General features: G+C 37.0%; 1 protein-coding gene and 1 long non-coding RNA gene across 6 annotated transcripts in view; one reads left to right on the forward strand and one right to left on the reverse strand.

The window, feature by feature from the left end:
• Positions 1-1,388: 1,388 nt before the first annotated feature.
• On the reverse strand, positions 1,389-19,288 carry LOC140803240 (uncharacterized). 2 transcript variants are annotated; one of them, XR_012111804.1, is made up of 2 exons: positions 19,050-19,288; positions 1,389-2,501 (listed from the first exon to the last, which is right to left on the reverse strand). It is a non-coding gene; the product is annotated as an uncharacterized lncRNA (long non-coding RNA). The 2 variants fall into 2 exon arrangements; XR_012111803.1 differs by lacking the exon at positions 19,050-19,288 and adding an exon at positions 3,102-3,343.
• Positions 19,289-21,414: 2,126 nt separating this feature from the next.
• LOC140803243 (uncharacterized) overlaps positions 21,415-23,605 on the forward strand; it is a 132,306-nt gene continuing 130,115 nt past the window's right edge. The window contains exons 1-4 of one of the 4 annotated variants that reach the window (XM_073159019.1): positions 21,455-21,578; positions 21,784-21,886; positions 22,010-22,150; positions 22,242-22,409. In XM_073159019.1, coding sequence (XP_073015120.1) covers positions 21,574-21,578; positions 21,784-21,886; positions 22,010-22,150; positions 22,242-22,409 — 417 coding nt within the window. In that variant the 5' untranslated portion in view covers positions 21,455-21,573. Of the gene's footprint in view, positions 21,579-21,783; positions 21,887-22,009; positions 22,151-22,241; positions 22,410-23,605 lie in introns of all 4 variants that reach the window. The other 3 variants (XM_073159022.1, XM_073159017.1, XM_073159021.1) reach the window with 3 other exon arrangements.

Raw genomic sequence — 23,605 nt, forward strand, 5'->3', positions numbered from 1 at the left:
GTCCTTGTTTGTAAAGAAATTCTCCAGGTTCATGAAAAAGAACCATCAAGCTTATCAGGGTCCCAATCGCAATTTCAAGAAAGATTCGCCATCTGGTGATATGGGATGCTTTAACTGTGGAAAAATCGGTCACTTCATTGCTGATTGTCCTAAAACCAAAGAAGGATGACCAGAAGAAAAAGGATCACAAGAGGAATGACAAAAAGTCCAGAAGAGACCGAAAAGCAATGATTACTGAAGAAAGCAAATCCAAATGGGCGGACTCCAGCTCTGAGTCATCTGATTCAGAAAGTCATTCCAGTGACAGTGATGCAGAAGAAGTCAAATATCTCATGGCAGATACTGATTCAACCTCGACATCTGGAGAGGTATTTGATTTTGATTATAATGAATTCACACGAACTGATCTGATTAATGCATTACATGAGATGGTTAATGAGTACTCAGTTGGGAAATTAAAGGATAAAAAGGTTGAAATCCGTTTTCTACACATTGTTTTGGATGGTTTTTCGAGTTTGTAAACTGAGGATTAGGATATTTTTTAGGCTGGGTTTGGAGGGTTGACTTTTAGTACACAGGAAGATGGAATTGAGGAGAGCCTTGTTTTTCGATTCTTGCAAACGGTATAATATCTCCAGAAAACGTATCCTACATTTTCGATTTGTATAATTTTAGAATAATATGATATTAGTCCGTGTAGATCAATTTTGTGTATCGTGACACAAAATTATTATTATTATTAAAATATATATTGTCAAATCAATTTAATTAGAAAATATATTTAATAATACCGATGTTTGTTTTTATAATAATAAAAAAAATGTTATGACTTATATTAAAATTTTAAAATTTTAAACATGTGTAATTATAATTTTTACTGATATTAATTTCTTATATTAACAATTTTAACACTTAAGAGTATCAATAATTTTTTTTAAAAAAATAAAACATAATAAACAGAAAAAAATTAAAATTTACAATATAGAGTTATATTTTTTAAAATTGTTTTCTACATAAGCACGTTATAAAATTTAACCTTAAAACTTAATTTAATTACTTAAATAAGAGTTTTAAGTAAATTAATTCAAAATACATCATTGAATAAAAATATATTAATTAGAATTAATAATTCTTATATTACTTTGTATTAACATAAACATAATTACAATATTATAGATTATATTAATGATATCGAAGTTATAGCGTGATTATACACTATTTGTGAGGCTCATTTACTCTAATGACAATTAATGATCAAACAATAATGGTTTGAATTAAAGCTGCAGCGGAAAAAATGTTTAATTTACTTTAAAACGGACCTCGAGGGCCTAAAAAAATTTCGGCATGACCTCCCCGTAAGTAGGACATCCCGAAAACACAAACAACAGTTTATATCAAAATATACTCCAACTAGAGTCATTAAAACAACAACCAAAGTCAACAACCTATAGCCGCACTGGCCAGGACTAAACAGAATTTAAAACTTACTAACTACTCACCAGATCAAGAATTTCACAGAGTCGCCTCAGAACATAACCAGAACAACCAAATATCAATACAGATACACGGGGCATCTCCCCGGCAAATAAAGTACAATACAAGTCTGAAACAAACTCAAGACATACATATAAACTAACTGGGAGACTCCACTGAACAGAACCAAGCAATCCAACCTCAATCCCGAGCTCCACTGGCGGAACCTCGGCCTGATGCTGCAAAATGACTCGGGAGATCTACCATGGTGTCCAATAACAACCACAGCAGCCCCCCCAGTAAACAACTGAGGTTAGGATTCTGGTATGAAACAGTTCAACAATAACAACAATAACATAAATCATGCATAATCATATAATAAAATGTAATATGCAATGCATGAAAGGCTCAACGAATAACTGGGATAACAGGAGCCAACAAACGGTACGATATCAACTGGAATAATGCTCGAGCAACAACACAGGGGAGCTACATCGTCATGCAACTAAACCGCCCTGCCAAGTATGCGAGGTATGCCAAGCTGTGCTGAATAACACCCCTGACTCGGCCTCTATACAGCTGATACGATATAACAGGATGGCACAACAGAACGAACTAGATGACACAATCCCAGCGCTCACCTCAGAAGGCTGCACTAACCATGGGATTGTTCAATCACATCTACAGTATCATGTGTATAGGCCTATCAGCCACACAATGATCTCGAGATAAACAACAGTGCCAGATAACAACGGATATCAACAATGGCTAACAAGAACGATAGGGCTCAACATGAATGTCATAACTGTATGCCCAATGCTAAATACCAATAATATGTCATAAACATAAACATATATCACAACGAAGGCATTTAACAATTTACAACAACCAACAAGTCATACACCCGATCAATGAAACACAGAATGACAATTAAACATAATTTATGTTTTACCGTCGTATGTTACCGAGCTGTAACATACCTATACCAACTTGACAATCCAATATCACTTCACTTCAAGACTCTCGGCCTAAACAAAACCACAATAAGACGATCGTGAAAACTACATTCCACACCAATGTCCGATTTGGCACAAAAGAGCATAAAATTCATATCTCGCTCAATATTAACTCAATTCAATATCCGCCAATTGAAAATGAAAGATAACTCGAATATCTAACTTTTTCTAGAAGAAACCATTTTCCAAATCTCAGTAGATAAAGCTCAGAATTTCCAAGAACACACTACTACTTACGAATTCGCGGATAGAATCTCACACACTGAGCAGTTCCAGAAAAACAAGCATAACTTGCTCAATTCTTAATGGAATTTAACGAATTTTCTATCATTACGAAGACAACACATAGCTCTACAACTTTATTTAGAATCACAAGTCTAGAATCCTTGCGCATATTTGACAAAAACTCGAATTACAGTAGGTGTCCTGCACAGCACCATTTCAGAATTCGATTTGATACATTTTGTTAGAAAAATCGTATCAATTCCGTTTCTTATCCAAATTAGTTGATTAAAGTGGCTATAGAAAGCTAACAAACAGAGCTACAAGTTCTTTTTAAGTCATTTCTACAAATTCAAACTACCAAAGTTGCAGCAACCCAAAAACTCTCACCCAAAATCGGAAGAATTCTCGCAGAAACTGGAGCACCCGAACAGCAGCTTCGATCTACCCGAATCCTTGCTCAAACTTCACGATTTCTAACTTGAATCGAAGCTTAGGATGTTAGGAAGACACCCCTTCAGACCGATCGAGATTTGGACGCCGGACGGAGGAGATATTGCGATTTTCCCGCAGCCGCTACACAAGTGAAGGGAATGGGTTTCCTCTTTCTTTCCTTTTCCTTCTTCTCTTGTTTCTTTTCTCTTTTATTTGGTAAGTTATGTGTATGTATATGTATATATATATATATATATATATCTTGTGTATTTGGTTACTAAAATAGTAACTCAAACTCATTTATCACGGTCTGTATTTATTTGTTCTCGTGTGTTATTTAAACTCTATATGTATTTTATATCGTTAAATTCTCCGATATTCTAAAATACATATTTTTAACACACTTCTAAAATTTATTTGACATAAATAATTATTTTAATTTACAACTCAATAATTATTCTAATTATGTCAAATTATCGGATAATTAAATACAGGGCCTTATACTATTTTATAATAAAATACTTATAATTTTTGTTAACAAATGTAATAATAATTATTCTGTTCTGTTTCTCATGTTGATTCTTCTACACCATGCCTCGACCACTAAACACGTATAAGTGGTATAACTTTATTGCGTAAAACTTTATCTTTACGATCCAAGATACAAACAGGATACTCAGTATACGATAGAGACGGATCAAGTTCAACCTCATCAGGCTGAATCACATGAGACGGATCAGGCTCATACTTACGCAACATAGAAACATGGAAAACATCGTGGATGCCAGACAATGACTGGGGCAAATCCAAACGTTAAGCGCAAGTCCCAATACGCTCAACAATCTCGTAGGGGCCAACGAAACGAGGTGACAACTTACCTCTCATACCAAAGCGAACAACACCTCTAAACGAAGAGATTCTCAGAAACACAAAATCTCCAACTTGAAATTCTAGAGGTCGACGACGTCTGTTAGCATAACTAGCTTGACGATCTTGGGCAGCTTTCATTCTCTGACGAATCAACTGGACTTTATCATGCATTTCCTGAACAATCTCAGGTCCAGTCAACTGCTTCTCACCAAATTCATCCCAATAAAGAGGTGATCGACATCGTCTGCCGTACAAAGCTTCAAAAGGAGCCATACCAATAGTCACCTAGAAACTGTTGTTATATGAAAATTTTACTAGTGGTAAAGCTTTCTGCCAACTGTCTTTAAAATCCATGACTACAGCTCGAAGCAGACCCTCGAGTGTCTAAATCGTACGCTCTGTCTGACCATCTGTATGAGGATGGTACGCAGTACTCATCGCAAGTCGTGTAGCCATTTCTTTTTGGAAACTAGTCCAAAACTTTGATGTGAATCTAGGGTCACGATCTGAGACTATTGCAACTGGAACTCCATGAAGTCTCACAACATTTTCAATATACAGACGAGCCATTTTCTTATACGAATATGTCCTCTCATACGGAATAAAGTGTGCCGATTTAGATAATCTGTCGACAATCACCCAAATGGCATCGAAACGACAAGAAGTACATGGCAAATGCGTGACAAAATCCATAGCTACGTGCTCCCAGTTCCACTGAGGAACCTCAAGGCTATGCAGTAATCCTCCCGGTCTCATTCGTTCCGCTTTGACTTGCTGACATATCATACAACGAGACACAAACTCAGCCACATCCTTTTTCATATACTTCCACCAAAACTGAGGCCGTAGAATATGATACATTTTCCTTCCTCCTGGGTGGATACTATATCGAGTACAATGAGCTTCTTTAAGGATGGCTGTACGCAGCTCAGGAATATCTGGGACAACCAATCTACCATTCAACCGAAGAGAATCATCTGAGTGAATTGAGAAACCAGATTGGTGTCTTTGAGATACTAACTCATAAGATTTTAGAACTCGATCATCAGTTTTCTGAGCTGACTTTAAAATCTGAATCAACTCTGGCTCAACATAAATCTGAGATACACAAACAGTATTACCTTGGATTTTAAAATCCAACCCAGAAGTACAAATATCCTCTCGTAACTTAGAAAAATGAATTGAGGATAAATTGACGTCAACAACCTTACGACTCAAAGCATCGGCAATGACATTCACTTTTCCCGGATGATACTGGATCTCACAATCATAATTTTTCAAAAGATCCATCCAACGTCTCTGTCTCATATTTAGATCTGACTGAGAGAACAGATACTTCAAGCTTTTGTGATCAGAATAGATTACAAATTGATCCCCAAACAAATAATGTCTCCAAATCTTGAGAGCAAAAACGATAGCAGCCAATTCCAAGTCATGAACATGATACTTAGACTCATGCGGTTTCAACTGACGAGAACCACAGGCCACAACTCTGTCATGTTGCATCAGAACACAACCTAGAAATCGATTAGATGCATCCGTGCAAACCACAAATCCTCCAGAACCATTTGGAATGATAAGAACTGGTGCAAAAGTCAATCTCTTCTTCAACTCGACAAAACTTGACTCACATTCATCAGACCAAATGAATCTCTGATTTTTCTGAGTCAGTTGAGTGATAGGTCTAGAAATCTTTGACAAATTTTCGATAAATCTCCGGTAATAACCAGCTAGACCCATGAAACTGCGAATCTCTGGCACATTTTTCGGTCGTGCCCAGTTCAGAACTGCTTCCACTTTACATGGATCGACAGAAATATCATGTTGAGATATGACATGGCCCAGAAATACCACTCTATCTAACCAAAACTCACACTTGGATAGCTTGGCGTACAACTGCTTCTTTTGAAGAATTCGAAGAACTATCCTCAAGTGTTTAACATGTTCTTCCTCAGACTTGGAATAAACAAGAATATCATCGATGAATACAATCACAAAAAGATCGAGATATTTACGAAATACTCGATTCATCAAGTCCATAAACACAGCAGGAGCATTGGTCAAACCAAAAGGCATAACCAAAAATTCAAAGTGTCCGTATCTCGTGCAAAAACCTGTTTTCGGCACATCTTCTTGTCTAACTCTCACTTGATGGTACCCTGAACGAAAATCCATCTTAGAATACACCGAAGTACCTTGCAACTGATCAAATAAGTCATCAATCCTAGGGAGTGGATATTTATTCTTGACAGTAGACTTATTCAGTTGCCGATAATCAATACACATCCGCATCGTACCATCTTTCTTCTTGACAAATAGAATCGGTGCACCCCACAGTGAAGAACTCGGACGAATATAACCTTTACTCAACAAATCCTGCAATTGTTCTTTCAGTTCTTTCAGCTCAACAGGGGCTAAACGATATGGTGCTCGAGATATGGGTTCAGTTCCTTGCATTAATTCGATACTGAACTCAACTTCTCGTTCTGGTCGAAAACTAGGAATCTCTTCTGGAAAAACATCAGGAAACTCACGGACTACAGGAATATCATAAATCCGTCGCTCATCTTGTGATAGATCCACAGCATAAACCAGAAAACCTTCATGAGCAGAATCTAACAATCGATTCATTTCAATGGCAGAAACTAGAGGAATCTTGGCTTGAGAACCACGACCATAGAAATTCCATTTAGGAGCAAAGCTAGGTCTGAAACGAACTATTCCTCGATAACAGTCAACAGTGGCACGATTTGCAGTCAAAACATCCATACCAACGATACAATCAAAGTCATGCATAGGTAGGACTATGAGATTCAGATATAGAACATTTTCATCGTGAAACAAAACCGCATTGAACACCACATTATCAGTGATAATCATTTTGCCCATCGGAGTAACCACAGATAGATTGGAATTCATACTAGTGATGCGAAGATCATGCGGAACAACGAATGCATGAGAAACAAAGGAATGAGATGCTCTAGTATCAAATAACACTCGTTCTATAAAACCACATAGAGTACAATTACCGGTAATGACAGTACCTGGAGCTACCTGAGCCTCATCCTCAGTCAAGGAAAATACATGAACAGATGACTGATTTTGTTGACCACCTTGCCATCTGATCTGATGCGAAGGGCGACTAGGCTGATGGGAGGACTGGGACTCTGTTGGAATTCTATTACTTTGAGCTCCACTACCTGCCTGGGCTGATTTCCCCGTCTTACTAGGACAGACTCTAGCAAAATGACCAGGCCGACCACAAACATTACGAACCCCTTGAACTCCAACACACTGATTACTGGAATGCTTGCCCCCACAGTGATCACAATAAAGTCCACTGTAACGATATCCACCACGGTTCCCTGAACTCCCTGAACTCGAAGAACTAGAACTGGGCTTTTTAAATTTCTTCCCACGTGGACGAAGAGATACAGAACAAGATGAACTGAATTGTTGCCTCCCCGACTGATGATGTTGGGTAGGAACTCGATTGCCACTCTTTTTAAGACTAGCTTCAGCCCTTTTTGCTATTTCAACTGCTTCAAGATAACATAGTGGCTTACCGGTAGAAACAAAAAGGTGCAGATGATCGTTCAATCCTTCAATAAAACTCTCAACAACAGCAACTTAACTTGCAGTAACATGAGGAGCATATCTCAGCATAGCATAAAAAGAATCTGCATACTCCGCAACTGACATATCGCCTTGTTTCAGGTTATGAAACTCAGAAGCCTTAGAACTGTAGAATGATGGTGTCACACCCTTACTCTATACTTAGCATAATTACCATAATTAAAATAAGGTTTGAATGATATAACAATATTATGAAGCAAATCAAACAAGAGGCATCACTTTAATGGTTTATAAAATTTTTGGCATGATGTCCCTACATTTTGTTTAAACCAAACCTCAAGCAATACCATATATACAACAATATCAACTATATTTTCATATAAAACTATGCACCATATTGTCCCTATTCTCATATACATGCATACTATGTATCATCATAAACATAATATGTATCATCATAAACATAATATGATACTTGTTTCAAACCCTAACATTTCACTCATTATAATACATATGCGGAAGCTATACAATAATAAGTCTCGGTTCTTGTCGAGGTGAGGCACGTCACAGCATCCATTGGCGAACCGGCATCCTACGCATCTTCACTACCTGATCCTGTAATACATGAGCTACGTGAGTTTATAAAACTCAATAAGTTGGCACTTGTACGTATCAATATGCGTCGAAGGAACATACATATCAAGTCGTGACAACAATGAAACTTTAAACCATGTCATATCATAGCATATATTAATGTTCATTTTTGTACTTGAGCCTCATTAGTTGACCTGTACTATTGTGATTGCTTTATTATATAGCTACTACTGTGTTGGATGTCAGGGAGCAACCTTTGGCAACCCCACGCCCCATGAACATATATTGGCCAATAGCTTTGGTGGACTTAAAACCACCCATGATGTCAACAATCTCTATATCATGTAAAAATCAGTCATTTTCCTTTCATGTTCATGTTCATGTTCATAACATAGCACCCATCATCAATATTCATGAGTTTCTTACATATTTAATACATAACAATGGAATATGGTGCTATGTTTTCATCAATAAGATACTAACAATGTACATATAGTAATAATCAATGGGAAGTACTTGAAATCATAATATTACTCATGTATTACTTTAAGAACATGCCAACTTACAGTCCAATCGTACGAATACTTGTTTGAGACGATGTTTCTCGCTCCTATATTGTCAAATATACCAATAATTCAGTTACTATTGCATAAACTAGATGAAAATCATTCCTTTATTGTCACCTACATGTACCATAACTAAAGGAGAAGAAAACTTACACCCTTATGAAGTTCTTGTGATGGAGAACTAAGTTCTAGCTTCAAAACTTTGAAAGGAATGAAGAAAGGAGCTGATGGAGAAGTTTTCTAAGTTTTTCCTTCGAGCTTTCTGTGAAAAAGGGGAGAGGAAACTGATGGATTGGTTTAAAACTTTGAAACTTATCTTCTTATATACAAGGTGGCGCTCGGGCGGTAACATTTTACCGCCCGGGTGCGGAACATTCTGCTCGAAAGATAAATTTTTCATGCACTGGCGCTCGGGCGGTCATTTATTACCGCTCGGGCACCACACTCTCGGGAAAAATACTGAACTTGCAATGTACCAGCGCTCGGGCGGTAAAATCTTACCGCTCGGGCGCCAACTGTTCTGCCTCTGCGCACTACTTCGTCAAAGATTGCTCGGGAGACGTCTCTTCCATTCATAATCTGAAAAATTGGTAAACTAGGAAGTTGTAGCCCTATGTCTTGGATTGAATCTCCCACTGGTTTCAGGTCATTTGAAGCTTTGAGTAAAAAGTTATGCTCATTCTGCCAACATGTGTCAATTAAGGAATGACGGTATACACGACACACTTCGGGGTACTTTTGGCTTGTCTTCCACAATGATTTGGACAAAACCCAAAACGTGAAAGTTGTAGCATTATATCTTAGCTTTCTAATGGTGAAGGCCTCACACAATTTGGATCAATATTCAAACCATTATGCTAAAACCCGTAACAACTACCACAATTTCGTCTCATTTCATGCAATCCTATACCAACTTTCATTGCACTACTTTTTCCTACACCTCTTACTATAACTATTTAGGCATATATTCATTCTCAATACACCATGAACAATATAAAAGTCATGTTCAATCTCAATATTGATACTTCAATCATCACGTGAAATCTAATGAGCTAAATAACTACATAATAAACGACATAAACGCATTATTATCATTTGTACGAGTAACCGAGCATTACAATTTCACCCTCGTTCAAAAAATTTCGTCCTCGAAATTTGACATACCATATAGTTCAGGATATCTCTGTTAGATCTCGTCTTCTCGCTCCCAAGTTGCTTCTTCAATCGCATGATTGCGCCATAATAATTTCACCAAGGGTATTTCCTTGCCTCGTAACACTTTTGATTTCCTATCGAGGATTTGGACCGGTCGTTCTTCATATGAGAGATTCGACGCAAGCTCCAATGGTTCATAATGAAGAACGTGAGAAGGATTGGCCAAATACTTTCGTAGCAAGGAAACGTGAAAAACATTGTGAACATTTGACAAGTTCGGTGGTAAAGCAACTCGATAGGCTCTGTCTCCTATTCTTTCCAAGATTTCAAATGGACCGATATATCTTGGACTCAATTTTCCCTTCTTACCAAAACGCAAAATGCCCTTTAATGGTGATATCTTTACAAATACATGGTCACCAACCTGAAATTCCAATCGACGACGTCGCACATCAGCATAGCTTTTATGTCGACTCTGGGTAGTGTGCATTCTTTCTCTGATCTTGGTTACCAATTCAGCTGTCTGTTGTACCAATTCAGGGCCTAATAATTTCCTTTCTCCTATTTCATCCCAATGTACTGGAGATCGACATTTTCTACCATATAATGCAGTATATGGTGCCATTCCAATGCTTGACTGATAGCTATTGTTATATGTAAACTCAGCCAACGGTAGTTTACTGTCCCAACTACCTAGGAAGTCAATAGTACATGCCCTCAACATGTCTTCTAAGATCTGATTCACTCGTTCTGATTGTCCATCAGTTTGAGGGTGGAATGCTGTGCTGAATGACAATCGAGTTCCCATAGCATGATGCAAGCTTTTCCAAAATGCAGATGTAAATTTGGGATCTCTATCTGATATAATGGACACTAAGATGCCATGAAACCTCACTATCTCTTTGATGTATTCTTCAGCATATTGATTCATCGTGTATGTGGTCTTCACCGGAAGAAAGTGAGCTGATTTTGTAAGTCGATCCACAATAACCCATTTAGCATTGAACCCTCTTTGAGTTCTTGGGAAACCAAGAATGAAATCCATCGTGATGTGTTTCCATTTCCATTCAGGAATGGGTAGTGGTTTCAGGAGTCCTGCTGGTCTTTGATGTTCAATCTTTACCTGTTGATATGTTAGACATTGTGCAACAAATTGAGCAATGTCCCTTTTCATACCTGGCCACCAAAATATTGGTTTCAAATCCTTGTACATTTTTGTGCCTCCTGGATGGATCGAATAGGGAGTAGCATGAGCATCAATAAGAATGTCGGTTCTGATCGTTCCTTGCTTTGGCACACACAATCTCCCTTGATATGTCCATATTCCTTCCCCATCCAATTCAAAGTTCAAATTTCCTTTTTCTTCATCTCGCTGCCTCAATTGTTGTAATTCATTATCTGTGTTTTGTTCGACCTTAATCCTGTCTGCAAGCGTTGGTCGAACCATAAGAGATGATAGCTGAATTGCAGCTCCCTTTGGAATAAAATCAAGCTTCAAGTTCTGCAAATCCCATAGGATTTGTTCTTGTACTTGCATCGCAGCAATAGAACTGGACTTTCGACTTAACGCATCTGCAAACAACATTGGCTTTACCTGGATGATAGTTAATAACACAATCGTAATCCTTCACCAATTCCAACCAACGTCGTTGTCTCATATTCAGTTCCTTTTGCGTGAATAAATATTTCAGACTTTTGTGGTCCGTGTAAATTTCACACCGTTCACCATACAGATAATGGCGCCAAATTTTTAACGCAAATACCACTGCTGCCAGTTCTAAATCATGTGTGGGATAGTTCTTTTCATATTCTTTCAATTGCCTAGAGGCATAAGCAATCACCTTCCCGTGTTGCATCAAGACTGTTCCTAAACCTTGTTTCGAAGCATCACTGTACACTAAAAAATCTCCTGATCCTTCTGGAATAGCAAGGACCGGTGCTGAAGTCAATTTTTCTTTTAACTCTTGGAAACTGCGATCACATGCTTCGTCCCATACAAATTTCACATTCTTCCGAGTTAAAGCAGTCAAAGGCAATGCTATCTTGGAGAATCCCGCTATAAAACGACGGTAATAACCAGCTAACCCAAGAAAACTACGTACCTCGGTAACAGTGGTAGGTCGTAGCCAGTTATTAACAGCTTCAATCTTACTTGGATCCACTGATATGCCTTCTTTTGAAATGATATGACCCAAGAATGCTACTTGTTCAAGCCAAAATTCACATTTCTTCCATTTGGCATATAAATGTTTATCCTTCAAAGTCTGCAAGACTAATTGCAAATGTTCTCGATGCTCCTCTACAGTTCGTGAGTAGATGAGAATATCATCTATAAACACAATCACGAAATTGTCTAGAAATGGCTTGAAAATTCTATTCATTAAATCCATAAAAGCTGCTGGTGCATTTGTTAGTCCAAATGGCATGACAAGAAATTCATAATGCCCGTACCTGGTTCGGAAGGCAGTCTTTGAGATATCATCTGATTTAACTTTTAATTGATGATAGCCTGATCGTAAATCAATCTTCGAAAAGATAGCAGCTCCTTGTAATTGATCAAACAAATCATCAATTCTGGGGAGTGAATATTTGTTTTTAATTGTCACTTTGTTCAACTCCCGATAATCAATACACAAACGAAGAGTACCGTCTTTCTTTTTCACAAAAAAAACAGGGGCACCCCACGGTGAAAAGCTCGGTCTAATAAACCCTTTATCAAGCAACTCCTGTAACTGTTCTTTCAATTCTTTCATTTTTGTAGGAGCTAATCGATAAGGAGCTTTTGAGATCGGATGAGTTCCTGCCACAACACCAATTACAAATTCGATCTCTCTATCTGGGGGTAAGCCTGTTACATCATCAGGAAATACTTCTGGAAATTCACAAACAACATCTGTATCTTTTAATTGGTGAATAGGTGGATCACTAGTTAACACAGATGCTAAATATCCTTGACACCCCTTCTGTAGTAATTTACAAGCCTTCATACAAGAGATTATCCGAAGAGGTAAGGATATACCTGCACTTGCTACGGTGAATGGTTCAGCTCCTACTGGTGCAAATTTGATCATCTTTATGCCACAGTCAATAGTAACTCTGTACTTCGAGAGCCAATCCATTCCCAATATCACATCAAAATCGGTCATTTTCAAAACAATCAATTCAGCATACGTTTGATGACCTTGGACATATATTGGACATCCTCACACAATCTGATCTGTCTGTAATTCTTGCCCAGAAGGTAAGGCTATGGCGAGTTGTGTCTCTATTGTACTTGTTGTAATGCCCAGTCTCTTTACAAATGATTCCGAAATGAAGGAATGCGTGGCTCCTGAATCTAGTAAAAAAATAGCAGTGATACCAGAAATCAAGAACATACCAGTAATCATCGATGTATCTGCATCCACTTCCTCTTTGGTCATCGAGAAAAGGCGTCCCTGTACTTTCTCAGAACTCCCTGGACAATTTTTGGCGAGATGTCCTGGCTTTTTGCAACGATAACAGACATTGGAACCCTGCATACATTCCCCGCCATGGAGTTTGCCACATTTAGGACAATGTGGTCTGTCCTGTTCTTTACGTGGAGGGGTACCTTTGCCACGGGGTTCCTCTGGTCGAGTACCCCTGCTATCAGTATTTTTGCCTTGTCATGTTCCTTGACTCTTCTGAAAGTACTGCTACCTTCGTTGTTGCCTGTCTATATCAATGTCATGTTCATCTTGTTCTGCCATAAGTGCTCTTTCTACTATCTCCCCGTATGTAGCAACTTTCGACATCCTTACATCTCTTTTAGTTTCAGAGCGAAGTCCCCGCATGAAATGTTCGCCCTTACTGGTGTCATCTTGTGCAATATATGGTACATATTGGACTCCGGCCTCAAATTGTTGTATATATTCAGTCATTGACATGGTTCTTTGCTTCAAATTCAGAAAATCACTGGCTTTCTTGGCTCGTACGTCTTTATTGAAATATTTGTTATAAAACACAGTTTTGAAAGTTCCCCATGTCAATGGTCCAACCGATAATGCCACTTTTTCACTTTCCCACCATATTCTTGCATGTTTTGTTAAGAGAAAGATGGCACAAGTCACTTGGTCAGCATCATCCATATGAAGGTAGGAGAAGATGGACTCCAATGATTTAATCCATTCTTCTGCTACTGCCGGATCGGTACTTCCCATGAATTCAGGGGGATTCAAACGTCGAAAACGATCATATACGTCTGTCTGAACAGGCACATGTCTGTACACTATGGCTTGTGCTTGTGCCTGTTCATGAGTAGTCTGTTGCATCTCCAGTAGCTGTTGTATTTGTTCACCATGGACTTTTGCTTGTTGTTGGAGTAATTGAGCGAAGTCATCTATCGGTCGTGGCGCACTGCCCTCACCTTCGACCGCTGGGGCCTTGCCCTTAGATGACTCTCCTTCATGTACTTTACGTTTTGGTGGCATCGTCGCTTATCTTAACCTACATGTAGGTCACGTAGAAACACATAACTTAGCATAAACTATGGAATACAATGATACTTACTTGCCGAGTTCTCCATGTGGATGAAGTTCAGTGTCTTCCCTGTCAAAGAACCGTGGGCTCTCATACCATAAAAATGTCACACCCTTACTCTATACTTAGCATAATTACCATAATTAAAATAAGGTTTGAATGATATAACTATATTATGAAGCAAATCAAACAAGAGGCATCACTTTAATGGTTTATAAAATTTTTGGCATGATGTCCCTACATTTTGTTTAAACCAAACCTCAAGCAATACCATATATACAACAATATCAACTATATTTTCATATAAAACTATGCACCATATTGTCCCTATTCTCATATACATGCATACTATGTATCATCATAAACATAATATGTATCATCATAAACATAATATGATACTTGTTTCAAACCCTAACATTTCACTCATTATAATACATATGCGGAAGCTATACAATAATAAGTCTCGGTTCTTGTCGAGGTGAGGCACGTCACAGCATCCATTGGCGAACCAAGATCCTACGCATCTTCACTACCTGATCTTGTAATACATGAACTACGTGAGTTTATAAAACTCAATAAGTTGGCACTTGTACGTATCAATATGCGTCGAAGGAACATACATATCAAGTCGTGACAACAATGAAACTTTAAACCATGTCATATCATAGCATATATTAATGTTCATTTTTGTACTTGAGCCTCATTAGTTGACCTGTACTACTGTGCTTGCTTTATTATATAGCTACTACTGTGTTGGACGTCAGGGAGCAACCTTTGGCAACCCCACGCCCCATGAACATATATTGGACAATAGCTTTGGTGGACTTAAAACCACCCATGATGTCAACAAGCTCTATATCATGTAAAAATCAGTCATTTTCCTTTCATGTTCATGTTCATGTTCATAACATAGCACCCATCATCAATATTCATGAGTTTATTACATATTTAATATATAACAATGGAATATGGTGCTATGTTTTCATCAATAAGATACTAACATTGTACATATAGTAATAATCAATGGGAAGTATTTGAAATCATAATATTACTCATGTATTACTTCAAGAACATGGCAACTTATAGTCCAATCGTACGAATACTTGTTTGAGATGATGTTTCTCACTCCTATACTGTCAAATATACCAATAATTCAGTTACTATTACATAAATTAGATGAAAATCATTCTTTATTGTCACCTACATGTACCATAACTAAAAGAGAAGAAAACTTACACCCTTATGAAGTTCTTGTGATGGAGAACTAAGTTCTAGCTTCAAAACTTTGAAAGGAATGAAGAAAGGAGCTGATGGAGAAGTTTTCTAAGTTTTTCCTTCGAGCTTTCTGTGAAAAAGGGGAGAGGAAACTGATGGATTGGTTTAAAACTTCGAAACTTATCTTCTTATATACAAGGCGGCGCTCGAGCGGTAATATTTTACCGCTCGGGCGCGGAACATTCTGCTCGAAAGATAAATTTTTCATTTAAATGACCGCTCGGGCGCCACACTCTCGGGAAAAATACTGAACTTGCAATGTACCGGCGGTAAAATCTTACCGCTCGGGCGCCACCTGTTCTGCCTCTGCGCACTACTTCGTCAAAGATTGCTCTGGAGACGTCTCTTTCGTACATAATCTGAAAAATTGGTAAACTAGGAAGTTGTAGCCCTATGTCTTGGCTTGAGTCTCCCACAAGTTTCAGGTCATTTGGAGGTCTGAGTAAAACGTTATGCCCATTCTGCCAACATGTGTCAGTTTAGGAATGACGGTATACACGACACACTTCGGGGCACTTTTGGATTGTCTTCCACAATGATTTGGACAAAACCCAAAACGTGAAAGTTGTAGCATTATATCTTAGCTTTCTAATGGTGAAGGCCTCACACAATTTGGATCAATATTCAAACCATTATGCTAAAACCCGTAACAACTACCACAATTTCATCTCATTTCCTGCAATCCTATACCAACTTTCACTGCACTACTTCTTCCTACACCTCTTACTATAACTATTTAGGCATATATTCATTCTCAATACACCATGAACAATATAAAAGTCATGTTCAATCTCAATATTGATACTTCAATCATCACGTGAAATCTAATGAGCTAAATAACTACATAATAAACGACATAAACGCGTTATTATCATTTGTACGAGTAACCGGGCATTACAGATGGAGGACAATAACTCTCCTTAAACTTTAGCTTGAATATATCCCATGATGGAATGATCCTCTGAGCGTCTAAAGTCATCAATGTAGTAGACCACCACATTTTGGCACGATCTTTCAACTGATTCACAGCTAATCTCAATCGACACTCTGGAGGATACTCAATCAAATCGAACAATTCCTCAATCTCAGAAACCCATAACTTAGCTTTCTCAGCTTCCTCTGAACCACTGAATCGAGGAGGATGCATAGAATGGAAACACGCAACTAACTCATCCATCCTAAGATGCTCTAACTGATCAGCAGCTTGCTCCACAAAATCATCATCAACAACCCGGACACGAGGTCTACCACGCCCACGACCTCGACCATGACCACGACCTCGACCTCGAGCTAGAGGAATCTCATCAACAGGAATTTCTCCACCTCCGTCCATTCTATACGATAAAACACCAAAACAATTAGAATGGAAGTAAACAGATCATATAATCACATAAACATTCTGTCAAGTAGCATACACATGCGCAACAACCATTTTAGTGCCAATACTCGAGTGTCCTAGACTCTAGTTCGAGCGTATCCCAGTTTACGCTCTGATACCAAGATGTGAGGCTCATTTACTCTAATGACAATTAATGATCAAACAATAATGGTTTGACTTAAAGATGCACCGGAAAAAGGTTTAAGTTACTTTAAAACGGACCTCAGGGCCTAGAAAAATTTCGGCATGACCTCCCCATAATTAGGACATTCCGAAAACTCAAACAACAGTTTATATCAAAATATACTCCAACTAGAGTCATTAAAACAACAACCAAAGTCAACAACCTATAGCCGCACTGGCCAGGACTAAACATAATTTAAAACTTACCAAATACTCACCAGATCAAGAATATCACAGAGTCGCCTCAGAACATAACCAGAACAACCAAATATCAATACAGATACACGAGGCATCTCCTCGGCAAATAAAGTACAATACAAGTCTGAAAAAAACTCAAGACATACATATAAACTAACTGGGAGACTCCACTGAACAGAACCAAGCAATCCAACCTCAATCCCGAGCTTCACTGGTGGAACCTCGGCCTGATGCTGCAAAATGACTCGGGAGATCTACCATGGTGTCCATTAACAACCACAGCAGCCCCCAGTAAACAACTGAGGTTAGGATTCTGGTATGAAACAGTTCAACAATAACAACAATAACATAAATCATGCATAATCGTATAATAAAATGTAATATGCAATGCATGAAAGGCTCAACGAATAACTGGGATAACAGGAGCCAACAAACGGTACGATATCAACTGGAATAATGCTCGAGCAACAACACAGGGGAGCTACATCGTCATGCAGCTAAACCGCCCTGCCAAATATGCGAGGTATGCCAAGCTGCGCTGAATAACACCCCTGACTCGGCCTCCATACAGGTGATACGATATAACAGGATGGCACAACAGAACGAACTAGATGACACAATCCCAGCACTCACTTCAAAAGGCTGCACTAACCATGGGATTGTTCAATCACATCTACAGTATCATGTGTATAGGCCTATCAGCCACACAATGATCTCGAGATAAACAACAGTGCCAGATAACAACGGATATCAACAATGGCTAACAAGAACGATAGGTCTCAACATGAATGTCATAACTGTATGCCCAATGCTAAATGCCAATAATATGTCATAAACATAAACATATATCACAACGAAGGCATTTAACAATTTACAACAACCAACAAGTCATACACCCGATCAATGAAACACAGAATGACAATTAAACATAATTTATGTTTTACCGTCGTATGTTACCGAGCTGTAACATACCTATACCAACTTGAAAATCCAATATCACTTCACTTCAAGACTCTCGGCCTAAACAAAACCACAATAAGCCGATCGTGAAAACTACATTCCACACCAATGTCCGATTTGGCACAAAAGAGCATAAAATTCATATCTCGCACAATATTAACTCAATTCAATATCCGCCAATTGGAAATGAAAGATAACTCGAATATCTAAATTTTTCTAGAAGAAACCATTTTCCAAATCTCAAGTAGATAAAGCTCAGAATTTCCAAGAACACACTGCTACTTACGAATTCGCGGACAGAATCTCACACACTGAGCAGTTCCAGAAAAACAAGCATAACTTGCTCAATTCTTAATGGAATTTAACGAATTTTATATCATTACGAAGAAAACACATAGCTCTACAACTTTATTTTGAATCACAAGTCCAGAATCCGAGCGCATATTTGACAAAAACTCGAATTACAGTAGGTGTCCTGCACAGCACCATTTCAGAATTCGATTTGACACATTTTGGTAGAAAAATCGTATCAATTCCGTTTCTTATCTAAATTCGATGATTCAAGTGGCTATAGAAAGCTAACAAACAGAGCTACAAGTCCTTTTTAAGTCATTTCTACAAAAGTCGCAGTAACCCAAAAACTCTCACCCAAAATCGGAAGAATTCTCGCAGAAACAGAGCACCCGAACAGCAGCTTCGATCTACCCGAATCCTTGCTCAAACTTAAAATTTCTGACTTGAATCGAAGCTTAGGATATTAGGAAGACACCCCTTCAGACCGATCGAGATTTGGACTTTGGACGGAGGAGATATTGCGATTTTCCCGCAGCCGCTACACAAGTGACGGGAATGGGTTTCCTCTTTCTTTCCTTTTCCTTCTTCTCTCGTTTCTTCTCTTTTATTTGGTAAGTTATGTGTATGTATATGTATATATATATCTTGTGTATTTGGTTACTAAAATAGTAACTCAAGCCCATTTATCATGGTCTGTATATATTTTTTCTCGTGTGTTATTTAAACTCTATATGTATTTTATATCGTTAAATTCTCCGATATTCTAAAATACATATTTTTAACACACTTTTAAAATTTATTTGACATAAATAATTATTTTAATTTACAACTCAATAATTATTCTAATTATGTCAAATTATCGGATAATTAAATACAGGGCCTTACACTATTTTATAATAAAACACTTATAATTTTTGTTAACAAATGTAATAAAATACATTATAATTATATCACTATTAACTACACTAATATTAACTTATTCTCATATTTAATAGTAAAATGTAACCGAACAAAATTATAATTACATTAATACAAAATAAATAATACAATTAAAATATAATAAATTATTTAAATTACTTTTTCAAATGTGATTGTACGGAATTTATAATTGAATCAACGAATGATGTTAAATATATGCAATAAATTACAAACATTATCAGAAATATTATACAAAAATTAAGTATGACCCATCTCAAATCTACCACAATCTATTTTCAATATTACTTATCTCAAATTTCACTATGACCCATTACTAATTTCTATCAATTAATATTAAATTAAATATTAAATTAAGTATTTAATAATAGTAATTTATATAAGAAGATTGGGCCTAGGGTTCTCGCCGCGACGCCGCCTACAGTCGCTCTTTGTACAATCAAAATTGAAGTACTCACTTCTTGGGTTCTCGCCGCGACGCCGCCTAAATGAAGTACTCACTTTTTTACGTCTCTATTTTTTTTTTGTTTTTGTTGTGAAATTAAAGGATAAAAAGTTTGAAATCCGTTTTCTACACATTGTTTTGGATGATTTTTCGAGTTTGTAAACTGAGGATTAGGATGTTTTTTAGGCTGGGTTTGGATTTGTTTGTTTTATTGTATTGTATTGTATTTTCTTCTGATTCGGAGTTAATATAAAACGTTTAGCAAAAAACGGTGGATGCATGATCGCTATGGTTCGAAGTTGTCTCCTGTATTTGCGGACGACTCTGATGAAGAGGACGAGATGTCGTTGGATGATTACCGTAGAGTATGAAATCTGTTCCTTTCGTTTTGGGTCATATAGATTTTACCCAGTAGGAAAAGAATCTCAAAATTGGAGATATTTGACATATTGGGTGAATGTTTCATGTTCAAAAATGAATGTTGACAGATATGTGACTTATGTAATGAACCACGGAAACCTGGTAAACCTAAGCTGTACGGTCGACTTGTCACATTGTGAACGCGGACAAAATAGTTGATCTGAGAGATCTGTCGGAATTAGCTTTGAAATTGTTCAATGACGACAAGGTTGGACAAGCTATTTAATGTATTTACAGCCCTGATTTTTTTTTTGGTTCTAAAAAAAATCTTGTTCTTCATTTTGTCGGTTTTGTTACAGTCGACCAGTTTCAAGCTCTTGAAGGTTTGCAAGATCAACCATGGTGGTGGTGGATATTACGGGTTGACCTTTAGGGCACAGGAAGATGGAATTAAGGAGAGCCTTGTTTTCGAGGTGTTGTTCATGTGTCGGTTAGGAAAAAAGAGGAGGCGTTGTTTTGTGAGATCAAGGTACCATCTTCTTCACTATGTTTACCTCGTTAGTGTTTATTGTATCTTCTATGTAGTTCAAATGAGGAACAAGTTTGGAATTTTAGAGTAGATTCTAAGAATGTGACTGCCAACACGGAATATGTTTTTATCACCAAAAGGTAAATTTTTCTTGGTCTTTCTTTAATCTAAGAAGTTTAGGAGTTGGTTTATGTTGTTTCCTTAGGATGATGATGATGAAATTACACTTCTGTCCTGTGATGATGATTACGTCAGTTCAGAACGAGCATGTGAAAGTGAAGATTGCCCCCCTCGCAAACGGTATGATATTTCCAGAAAATGTATCCTACGGTTGCACTTGTAAATTTTGTTACGTGCTTTTTTTTTATGTTGTTGCTTTAAGATGGTCGTAGGACGTGATAAACCTTATGTTATCTTTTTCCAAATTTTGTTTGGAGGACAGTGTTTGTTGTTGATATATATATATATATGTATATAATTATAAATAATAGTAATTTATATAAGAAGATTGGGCCTAGGGTTCTCGCCGCGACGCCACCTACAGTCGCTCTCTGTACAATCAAAATTGAAGTACTCACTTCTTGGGTTCTCGCCGCGCCGCCGCCTAAATGAAGTACTAACTTGTTCACTCTCTGTTTTTTTTGTTTTTGTCTGGAAATTAAAGGATAAAATGTTTGAAATCCGTTTTCTACACATTGTTTTGGATGATTTTTCGAGTTTTAAACTGAGGATTAGGATGTTTTTTAGGCTGGGATTGGATTTGTTTGTTTTATTGTATGGTATTTTCTTCTGATTCGGAGTTAATATAAAACGTTTAGCAAAAAACGGTGGATGCATGATCGCTATGGTTCGAAGTTGTCTCCTGTATTTGCGGACGACTCTGATGAAGAGGACGAGATGTCGTTGGATGATTACCGTAGAGTAAGAAATATGTTCCTTTCGTTTTGGGTCATATAGATTTTACCCAGTAGGAAAAGAATCTCAAAATTGGAGACATTTGACATATTGGGTGAATGTTTCATGTTCAAAAATGAATGTTGACAGATATGTGACTTATGTAATGAACCACGGAAGCCTGGTAAGCCTAAGCTGTACGGTGGACTAGTCACATTTGTGAACGCGGACAAAATAGTTGATCTGAGATATCTGTCGGAATTAGCTTTGAAATTGTTCAATGACGCCAAGGTTGGACAAGCTATTTAATGTATTTACAGCCCTGGTTTTTTTTTTTGGTTCTAAAAAATATTTTGTTCTTCATTTTTCTGTTTTGTTACAGTCGAACAGTTTCAAGCTCTTGAAGGTTTGCAAGATCAACCATGATGGTTGTGGATATTACGGGTTGACTTTTAGGGCACAGGAAGATGGAATTAAGCATAGCCTTGTTTTTCGAGGTGGTGTTCATGCGGCGAATGGGAAAAAAGAGGCGTTGTTTTGTGAGATAAAGGTACCATCTTCTTCACTCTGTTTACCTTGTTAGTTTTTCTTGTATTTCTGTGTAGTTCAAATGACGAACAAGTTTTGAATTTTAGAGTAGATTCTAAGAATGTAACTGCCAACATGGAATATGTTTTTATCACCAAAAGGTAAATTTTTCTTGGTCTTTCTTTAATCTAAGAAGATTAGGGATTTACAAAACATAGAAATATACAAATAAAGTTTCTAAAATATAATAAAGCATTCGTTTCTTATTAGATTTATGTCAAAATGATTTTTTTATTAGATTTATGTGAAAAGAGTAAATAAGTAACAATAACTTAATTAAAAAAATAAAGTTGTATGTATATCTCTTATTGGATTTATGTGAAAAGGGTAAAGAAGTAACAAGTATTTAATTTAAAAAATAAAATCATATATCTAAGTAAGAGTCAAATGGAGGTTATAATTTTAAATATTCCCAAAAAAACATCCTAATCCTCAGTTTACAAACTCGAAAAATCATCCAAAACAATGTGTAGAAAACGGATTTCCAACTTTTTATCCATCAATTTCCAAACAACAAAAAAACAGAGAAGTAAATAAGTGACTACTACATTTTTACTTGTACAGAGAGACTATAGGCGGCGAGAGGCTTTAAGAACCCTAGGAATGTCTGGAGGAACCGAGAATTTATATTGTTTCGTTAAAATTAAATTATTTTTTAAAAATATATTTCGTTAGGCCCAATCTTCAATTTCCCAACAACAAAAAAAAGCAGAGAAGTAAACAAGTGACTACCTCATTTTTGCTTGTACAGAGAGACTGTAGGCGGCGAGAGGCTTTAAGAACCCTAGGAATGTCTCGAAGAACCAGAATAATAGTAAATTATATATAGAAGATTGGACCTAACGAAATCTCTCAAAGTCTCTCGCCGTTGCCTAGAGTTTCTCTATGTACAAGAAAAAATGAGGTAATCACTTGTTTATTTCTCTTAAAAAATGGTTTTTTTTTTAACTCATAATTACGTATATATAATAATCATAATTTGTATAAGATTTTTTTTATTTTATTAAATACTTAATTTCATATTTAATTTAATAATAATTGATAGAAATTAGTGACGAGTCATAGTAAAATTTGACGTAGGTAATATGGAAAATATGTTGTGGCAAATTTGAGGAAAAAATGTTTGTATAAGAGCAATTTGAGGAAAAAAAATGATGT

Source organism: Primulina eburnea, chromosome 10 (assembly GCF_022965805.1).
Source record: "Primulina eburnea isolate SZY01 chromosome 10, ASM2296580v1, whole genome shotgun sequence".
Classification (NCBI taxonomy): domain Eukaryota; kingdom Viridiplantae; phylum Streptophyta; class Magnoliopsida; order Lamiales; family Gesneriaceae; genus Primulina; species Primulina eburnea.